This window comes from Macrobrachium rosenbergii, chromosome 21 (assembly GCF_040412425.1).
Source record: "Macrobrachium rosenbergii isolate ZJJX-2024 chromosome 21, ASM4041242v1, whole genome shotgun sequence".
Lineage (NCBI taxonomy): Eukaryota > Metazoa > Arthropoda > Malacostraca > Decapoda > Palaemonidae > Macrobrachium > Macrobrachium rosenbergii.
In genome coordinates this window covers 38,066,773-38,076,772 of record NC_089761.1, presented here as the reverse complement: position 1 = coordinate 38,076,772, position 10,000 = coordinate 38,066,773, and the positions used below count along the sequence as shown (strand labels likewise).

Sequence of the window (10,000 nt, the reverse complement as noted above, 5' to 3'; positions counted from 1 at the left end):
CTAAAATTATTTTGTACGTGACATGTATAAATTCCAGTTGCTTATTTTTCTAGAAGGGGGTAAAACCAATATGTACCTTTTTCTTTTTTTCTTAAGACAAATAAGAATTATTTAATATTCGTTATCATAGGACATAATCATATTCCTTTGTTACTATCAATAAAAGATATATTTTTATTTGTTTTTTGTGTCAATTATATAAAATATATATATAAATTTTTCGCTGTTAAGAAAGCTACATGTTCAGTATCCATACCCGATTCTACTTGTTAGTTCACTTAAGATATAATCACTAATTACTTGTATTTTTTATATTTAACTGTTAATCTGCTCAGTGGTCTGATAAAATAAGAAAAATTACTCTAATTTCTTATTGAATGCCGTAAAAAGTCATTAGAGTTTCTTAAGAAGAGAAAGTTTACTCATTTAAAGAAGAGATAATCTATTAATAATATATATTTATAATATTACCACTTCAAAACTAAGAAAGATATCGTTATCAGCAATACTCTATAATGCTAATATCAAGAATATCCATAATTGAATTTGTTTCAAAGGTATGATCAGTTTATAATATATGATTGCTTTCACTCAAAAATTGAACAAGCAGCGTCTTGAACCTAAGTCTCAAGCACTCAAATGTTTAAAATAAGACCCCAGACTAGACCTGCTCATCATGATATGAGATGGAATCTTAAGAATGCAATAAAGAAGTAATATGACCCCTATCTCATCTTCATTTAAAGAAGGGAACTTTCATCAATCCGAGCCATCTACTAATGAAAGGCTGGATGGGAAACATGAATGCATCTCTCTCTCTCTCTCTCTCTCTCTCTCTCTCTCTCTCTCTGTTTATAAAATTATGTGGAATCTTTGGTCTGCCTCATTCTTGTGTGGCATTATCGGTGCTGGTTAACAAATGCCTTCTTAAAAATTGGTCTGAGTTTTCCTAGAGCTCTGAGATCATCTCTCTCTCTCTCTCTCTCTCTCTCTCTCTCTCTCTCTCTCTCTCTCTCTCTCTCTCTCTCATAATTGTATGACAATGTCGATGCAGATTAACATTTTCCTACTTAAAAATAGCTCTGAGATAAAATCTCTCTCTCTCTCTCAATGTCGATGCAGATTCTCTTAGAAATCTCCGAGTTCTCTCTCTCTCTCTCTCTCTCTCTCTCTCTCTCTCTCTCTCTCTCTCAAAACCTGTTCATGAAAGAGTATGGAATCTAAAGAATGCAATAACCGTGAAGAAATGACCTCCATTTTCAGAAGAGACCTTCCCTTTTTCTCTCGTGCCAAACCAGCCGCCATCTTTCTCCTCCGAACCTGCTTGAATCTGCTTAAGATACCTCAATGGATGGCGGTTTCATATTTCACTCGGAGGCAGAGCGATGGGACGAAAAAAGTCTGGAGGAGGAGGAGGAGGAGGAGGAGGAGGAGGAGGAGGAGGAGGAGGAGGAGGAGGAGGAGGAGGAGGAGGAGAGGAGAGGGAGGGTGATAGATGCGGTGAAGAGAGCTATAAATACAGATATGACAGGAACGAAAGTGGAAAAGGCTAAAGAAGGTTAGAATATAGCGTTGGAATATGGGGTAAACGTCAGGAGGAGAAGAGGTTACTGTTGATGGATGTCTTGAAAAAACCTGTAAAGACAGGTATTTCAGAGGACTCTGAAAAAAACTCTATAAATTATTGAAGGAAAGGTTAAAATAAACCACTTCAAAACAAATAAATAGAAATAAATCCTTGAGTGAAAAGACAAGAAGGAAAATTGAAAACAATAAATTTTGAAGGAAAGTTTAAAACAAAATATTTCAAAACAAATAAATACGTGAGTGAAAAGAGAACTAAAAAAGCCTCAATCAAATATTAAAGCAGGAATTAAAATAAGTTACTTTAAGACAAATAAAACTAAATATAAGTCAAAAGTTCATGAAGCGAATCCAGCCAGGCTCAAGATACTGCAGGAGGGTTTTCAAAACTTCCACACAAAGTCCTGGAAAGGATGTTCTTAAACAACACCGAAGGATCTTTCGGATGACCTTCCTTCACATACCAAGCCCACTCCCCCTCCCACCCCCGCCCCACCTTCCCTTTACGAAATCATTGCACTCTTCTTCTTCTGTTGCACTGCTGAGTCATGCGATTTTTATTGTGTAGTCGATAAAACTCGGTTCCAGACGCGATTAATCTTGGTTCTACCTATGAAAAACTCCTGTTTCTTGGTACGGGAAATCTTCATTCTGGGTGCGGCATTCTTCGTCTTGTGTACCAGGAATCTCTCTTCCGAAAAGTGGAATTCTGGTTTTAGGGACGGGAAATCTTGATTCCAGGGACTAGAAACCTTGATCTGGTTGGGAGAAATGACTGTGCTGTGTACAGGATATCTTTATTTAGGGCAGGAAAACTTAGATTCTGAAGAAACCTCGATTCTCGGTATAAGCAATTTCGATTCTGAGCAAAAGGAACCTTGATTCCACGAAGGGGTTAACGTGATGTTGGGAAGGAGAAATCTTGATCATAAAGAAACGTTGATTCTATTCTGAAAATCTTAATTATGAGCATGAGAAAACTTAGTACCATGCCCAAAAATCATCGAATCTAGGGAAACCTATAATCCGAATACTTAAAATCGTGATCTTACGTAAAGGAAACTGGATTCTAGATAATAGGAATTATTTCTTCGGGTACGAGACTTCTCGACTCCCAGTATGAGAAAACCGAGGTGCAAGCCAACAGCGTACGAGATTAAATCTTCTTCTTCTTCTTCTTCTTCTTCTTCTTCTTCTTTTGTCGGGCTGTGACGTGGGTGAGGGTGTCATGAGAAAAGGGATTTATGTCAGTAACAGACACGAACAAAAGAGCAAAGGAGAGAACCAGTGACAACCGAGCCTGACAGATGGTGAGAGAATGGGAAAGGAGAATGTATGTTCCATAGAGATGTAACGGTTACTTTTAAATAAGTAATATACTTTCATACATGCATACAGTATATATATATATATATATATATATATATATATATATATATATATATATATATATATATATATATATATATATATCCCTACAGTCATTGTCAGTCTTCATTCATTTCTTACCAAGCAATGAAAGAGAGAGAGAGAGAGAGAGAGAGAGAGAGAGAGAGAGAGAGAGAGAGAGAGAGAGAGAGAGAGAGAATCAGAAACTGGAACCCGATGCGCTGGACAATCTTAATCAAATATCCCTGAAGACGATACCTAAGAAGTTCACTCACTGTTTGTTTCTTTACCCAAGTATCCTGTCGGCGACGTTGAGATTGAACGGAAGGGGAAGCGCAAGATATAGTGAGAGGAGGAGGAGGAGGAGGAGGAGGAGGAGGAGGAGGAGGAGGAGGAGGAGGAGGAGGAGGAGAAGGGCCACTTCACTGAAATGGGAAGCTTCATTTTTCGTTATCCGGTCCTGAAAGGGAAGACGCAGCGCTTCGTGTTCTATGATTCGAGAGGAAAAATAAACTATTGTCGAAAAATCTTCAGCCGTGACTGCCCTCACCGGGCGAGGCTGGGAGTGTTTGTGTGTGTTTGTGTCGGGGAAAGGAGTGGAAAGGAGATGGTAGGGATGGGAAGGGGGCTGTCCTGGAAGGTTGGGGAGATACGTCCCCACCCTCCGGGGGGGCTCCCACCTCCGAAAACCTCCCGACAATGCCGGATACTTGATGAAAGAAGGAAATTCCACTTCGGGCTTACTGGCTAAAAGGACTGTGTTTACGGTGGTATTGTCTCATTTTTTTCTCTTCATTTATATCCTTCCTGTTTCTTATCTTCCTTTTGGTATACTTTTCTGCGTTATTTCTTTGACAGTAGTGATATAGTGATGTAAACCATTATTACCTATTTTTTTGTTTATATCATACATAGATCCACCTATTGTAAAATCTATGGATTCTCAGTTTACAGTTTATTAAGGGAGTTTTACTCATCTCTTACCCATTCATATAAAATTCGGCGTCTGGAATATGTTCCAGAAATTTCAATATCTTCTCAATTTAATATATATATATATATATATATATATATATATATATATATATATATATATATATATATATATATATATATATATATATATAAATATATGTAATGTATATATATTTCTTTCCAACAAATGTTTATAATATTATATTCTTAATTCTTATTTTCTTTACTCTTGATTGAAACAATATTTTCCCTTCACTATTCAACCCTTAAAATGAACTCTTTTTTTTTTAAGTGATTAATATTTTTTCTCTCAAATCTTATCGAAGTTAATTTTAGAAACTGCTCAATCTTCTTAACATAATTCGATTTTCTTTATATTTCCGGTTTATTTCTGTCATTACGTGTCTCCTTTTACAATTCTTTTCCTTCTGTTTCCAAATCTTCTCCTTCCCGAGGGAAATAAAGAGAGAGAGAGAGAGAAGAGAGAGAGAGAGAGAGAGAGAGAGAGAGAGAGAGAGAGAGAGAGAGAGAGAGAGAGAGAGAGAGAGAGAGAGAGAGAGAATATTCATTATTTTAGTATGACAGGGAGGGACAGACAGAGTGAGTGAGAGAGAGAGAGAGAGAGAATATTCATTATTTTAGTATAACAAGGAGGGACAGAGAGAGAGAGAGAGAGAGAGAGAGAGAGAGAGAGAGAGAGAGAGAGATTATATTCACAGTTTATTAGAACAGTTTAATAGAGAGAGAGAGAGAGAGAGAGAGAGAGAGAGAGAGACAGACAGACAGACAGACAGACAGACAGATGACATTTTCTATTTTAGTAAGACAAGAGAGAGAGAGAGAGAGAGAGAGAGAGAGAGAGAGAGAGAGAATATTCATTATTTTAGTATGACAGAGAGGGACAGAGACAGAGTGAGAGAGAGAGAATATTCATTATTTTAGTATGACAAGAGAGAGAGAGAGAGAGAGAGAGAGAAAGAGAGAGAGAGAGAGAGAGAGAGAGAGAGAGAGAGAGAGAGAGAGAGAGAGACTTCTTCTCGTGCTCACCTTCCGTTCTGAGACGAAAACGACCAGTTTCCCAGTGGCATTTTTGCCCAGTGCTCTGTTCGACTACGGCCTTCTCCAACCTGGGGGAAAAATCGTCATTCTGAAGGAAACGAGGCAATGACATTTTCGAGTCCCAGAACGACCGAGGAAGTTCTGCAGAATCGTTCTCAGCCAGAATGATCCTCAACTAACCTTGCTTAAGGGAATCATTTGTGGGGCCTCTCTCTCTCTCTCACACACGAACACACACATCGACACACACGCACACATACACACTTGGAGGTTACTTACCTTGGAAGAGAAAGGAACTCTTATTCTTAAAAATAATGATAAAAGTAACGTCTGTCTGTCTGTCTGTCTGTCTGTCTCTCTCTCTCTCTCTCTCTCTCTCTCTCTCTCTCTCTCTCTCTCTCTCTCTCTCTCTCTCTTACACACACACACACACACACACACACACAGAACAGACACCCACACATATACGCACTAAAGAGATAGAAACTCTTATTCTTAAAGATAATGGTAAAAGTAACTTTCTCTCTCTCTCTCTCTCTCTCTCTCTCTCTCTCTCTCTCTCTCTCTCTCTCTCTCTCTCTCTCTCTCTCTCTCTCTCTCTCTCTCTCCTATGCGTGCCAAAAACCCCTAGAGCAATGTAAAACAGACGTAGAGTTAAAAAGGACGTATAAAATTCAACCCAGGAAAGATTTGAATGGAAGCATAGGAGTAACTTCTCTTTTTTTCTCATTTCTCTTTTATTCCACTCTCGTTTCATTTCCAGCTTTTGCCTTATTCATGTCAGTCTTCCCCACTTACTTTTTAAGCTGTATTTTTATGTTTCTTCTTTATACTTTCGCTTTTAAAAATATTCATTATTCTTTCTTTACTCTTTGACATTCTGTATATTTTCGTTTTATTTGCGTGTATATTAATTTTTGGTCTGTGGTCCTTATTCCATTTTTTTTTTCATTTTCCTTCCACTTTAGGATGAGTAATGGTTATACTTTCTTTGAATTATTAGCAAGAGTTAAACGAATTAAAAGAAAGTGAATTTACATATGTGAACACCCGTGTCTGCAAAATATAAAATTAATTCTTGTATCATTATCACTCTCGAAAAAATGGGTTACATTTTTTCTTTCTTACTGTGCGACACTACCAAATTATTTTTGATATTTCGTGAGGGATGCTACCAGAAAGAGATAGATTTCACAAAAAAAAGTTATCATAGTAGATTCAAAGGATGTAATACATAATAAATTATATGTCAAAAGACATCATTTATTTATTTAAAGTAATGCAAGAGTGAATATTGTATTGTATATATAAAAAAATGTGAAAGTCGTTCATATATCAGCACAGCAATGGAGTTTTTTTATTACAATATTATGTCGATTAAAACAAAATTCCTAAAAATCATATGCATTCAAAAAAAACTGACAGAAGGCAAAAATATAAAACTAAATTGATAAATAAATACATAGATAAACAAATGAATAATTAAACAAGTAAATGAATAGGTAAGTTTTAAAAAAATGAATAAAATAGGTAAAAAAATTTATAATTTTTCAATAAAAATATAAGGCTGGAGTGTATGATGCAATACATTTGGCCCAGAATGAACACCCATTATTTTTAGGGGACGAAATTACGAGAGGGTTGCAAACCCGTTCATTCAGGAGGGAATGCAATACTGCTTTCGAATGCAGTGCGTAGTTGTTGCTTTAGTTTTTTCAACAAACAACTTTTTTTATATTTGAATATTTGTTTTTGTTTCTGGGTTGGTCGTATTCAGCCATGGCTCTTTCTTCCTCTCTTCTCTTGAATTTTAGAAGCTGTGGCTGTGTGTGGGTGTGTGTGTGTGTGTTTTTTTTTTTTTACTGCTGTGTCAATGACCCTGTTAGTTGTGACGTCAGATTATTTCCAAGTGATGAATCTCTTTTCCCACTTGTGCACATTTAATTTGCAAGATTATATATAGGCTCTTATTTCGGTTCCTCTGGCTGTTTACTTAATAATAATAATAATAATAATAATAATAATAATAATAATAATAATAATAATAATAATAATAATAATAATAATAATAATAATAATAATAAAGGTAAGTAGCAAGACCAGAAAATCGAAATAAGAAAGATATAGGATATACCAGTGGAAATTGAACTCATGATCATAGGAACACTAGGTGCGATCCCAAGATTCCTGATTAGGAACCTAGAAAAACTAGATGTCGAAGTAGATCCAGGACTCATGCAGAAAAGTGTGCTACTAGAAACAGCTCACCTAGTGAGAAAAGTGATGGACTCCTAAGGAGGCAGGATGCAACCCGGAACCCCACACTATAAATGCCACCCAGTCGAATAGGATGACTGATATAGACAAAAAAATATAATAATAATAATAATAATAATAATAATAATAATAATAATAATAATAATAATAATAATAATAATAATAATAATAATAATAATAATAATAATAATAATAATAATGATGAATTCACATTAAAAATACACAGTAATTCCAATATTTTGTATTTTCGTCAATGATTACAATTAGAGCTTTTGCGAATACTACGCGTTGCTCCTCATGTGTCTAAAACAATTAAGATACAAGTTGTTAAAATTACTATTTATCCTAAATTAAAAACATTTTAGCCACGACACTATGACCCTTCCATTTTACAAACAGGGAGGCAGAAACAGAATTCGCAAGATTTAAAAAAATTGTTTTTGCAAGAGCTTTGTGAGGAAAGGGAAACGTTTGTCTCTATTGGACCTGGAGCTGTGGCCCCGTCGCTCCAAGACCATTTCTCATACTTTCGGCGTCAACACTACTTTGGCCCGTCTCATTTTTCTTCGCAGTTTTAGGTCTCGGGTCTAAGACCGTTTTTGAAGACCTTTGCAAAGTTTTCTGAAACCTTTTACTTTGTCGAAGCTCAATAACAAAATGGTTTGAAATATTGTCTGAAAGTATTGAATTTCTACGCTGGGGTAAAAAATGTAAGGTGAATCCTCTGCAAGATCAAAGTAGTATATTAGCAACAGAATTCATAGCCTGAGAATAAACTGAATTTTTAAAATATCGCATATGCTCTTGTCCTTATATCTATGATATATTTCCATAAACGTCTGAAATGTCTTAAAACATAGTAAGGTAATTTTTTGTTTTATTGAAAACATAAATATTCAAAATATTATAGAACCCCATCATATATATTCATATATATATATATATATATATATATATATATATATATATATATATATATATATATATATATATATATGAAAAATATATATATATATATATATATATATATATATATATATATATGTATATATATATATATGTATATATGTATATATATATATATATATATATATATATATATATATATATATATATATATATATATATATATATATATATATATATATATTTATGAGCCTAGGTATGACTATTCAATGTCAGTCAGCAAACTCTTCTCTTCTCTCTCTCTCTCCAACTAGAAACAGTACCAGGCAAAAGCATTATCAATCCAATTTCCTAAATACCATCTAAATCCACCACCCACGTGGGAGAACACTCCATCTACTCCAGTAATCTGGCTCGAGTTCGCTAATTTACATTAAGAGCTGCGATACACTGATCACAGTTGAGCTTCTGGAGTTAACTCACACTTTCCCTTCGGCCAGTCGGATGTTTGCTTTGTTAGACTCAACACAGTGTTTGTATTCTGTGCTTAAAATGTTTTCGAGCTAAGGCATTGCTCTTATGTTAGACTCAACACAATGTTTGCAATCTGTATATAAAATGTTTTCGAACTAAGGCATTGTTCATGTTAGACTCAACACAATGTTTGCATTCAATATATAAATTTTTTTTCGAACTAAGGCATTTCTCTTATATTAGACTCAACACAATGTTTGTATTATGTACTTAAAATGTTTTTAGAACTAAGGCATTGCTCTTATGTTAGACTCAACACAATGTTTGTATTTTGTACTTAAAATGTTTTTAGAAACTAAGGCATTGCTCTTATGTAAGCCTCAACACAATGTTCGCATTCTGTATATAAATGTTTTTCGAACTAAGGCATTGCAACACAATGTATGTATTCTGTATACAATTTTTTTTCCGAACTAAGGCATTGCTTTTATGTTAAACTCAACACAATGTTTGTACTCAAAATGTTTTTCGAGGTAAGGCATTGCTCTCAGCCTATGCCAAGTTTTCATTAGATTAAAGTTTCATTAACTAAATGAGTGTAGGAAATTCTTTGGAGAAATTAATCTACTCAAAGTAATTACTCTTTTTTCCCCCATAAAAAAAAGTGTTTGCACTTTACTCGGGAAAGTTTCCATTGGATTACCATTTAATCAGTTAATGTAAGACTGTGAGTTATATCTTGCTGGGGTAATTAGCTTTTATGAATTTACATTCTGTTAAGCTATGGATAAACTTCCTTTTAAAAATCTAATTATTGAGATTACAAGCAAATATCATTAAACCCTAATTACATACATACATAGATTAGACCGTGATTATAGTATCTTCTCTTTAAATGGTACACTTTCATGTTAACCATGTTATTTTTTTATTTATTATTTAACAAATACGATTAATTTCATAGTAATTCAAATCTTACGCTCTGAATACGATAAAATTAAAATATAGACATGACGCAAGATTTTGTTTCTTTTTAATGTTCTCTCCCTTACAAAAAGTAAGAATGCTAACTGGTATTCAAAACAACCAAGAAAATTATGAACATATCTTGTGATTATGTTTTGAGATGAATTTCATCCAAAAATTCTCTCTCCTCAGAAATTACTTATGATTATATTTATAGATTTTTTGTCCAGATATTCTCTATCCTTATAAATTATTTATAATTATATTTATATTTTTTCATCTAAATATTCCCTATCTGCTAAAAGTGTTACTAGAAAGAACATGAAACTGAGAAAGCAATTTGACCAAAATAACAGCATCACAGGGTATC

General features: G+C 34.2%; 2 protein-coding genes across 2 annotated transcripts in view; one reads left to right on the top strand and one right to left on the bottom strand.

The window, feature by feature from the left end:
* Positions 1–10,000, top strand: part of LOC136849958 (uncharacterized) — a 272,614-nt gene that overhangs the window by 32,402 nt on the left and 230,212 nt on the right. The gene's annotated exons all lie outside the window — the stretch shown is intronic.
* On the bottom strand, positions 1,368–3,417 carry LOC136849454 (uncharacterized). Its single transcript, XM_067122804.1, has 2 exons — positions 3,249–3,417; positions 1,368–1,549 (listed from the first exon to the last, which is right to left on the bottom strand). Exons 1-2 carry the CDS (start codon positions 3,415–3,417, stop codon positions 1,368–1,370), a joined length of 351 nt encoding a protein of 116 aa, XP_066978905.1.

Excerpts from the sequence above, each read along its gene's own strand:
- LOC136849454 (XM_067122804.1), bottom strand. The coding sequence starts at position 3,417 with ATGAAGCTTCCCATTTCAGTGAAGTGGCCCTTCTCCTCCTCCTCCTCC. Across the intron at positions 1,550-3,248 it reads CTTGGGTAAAGAAACAAACA|CCTTTTCCACTTTCGTTCCT; the intron begins GTGAGTGAACTT and ends AACCTTCTTTAG.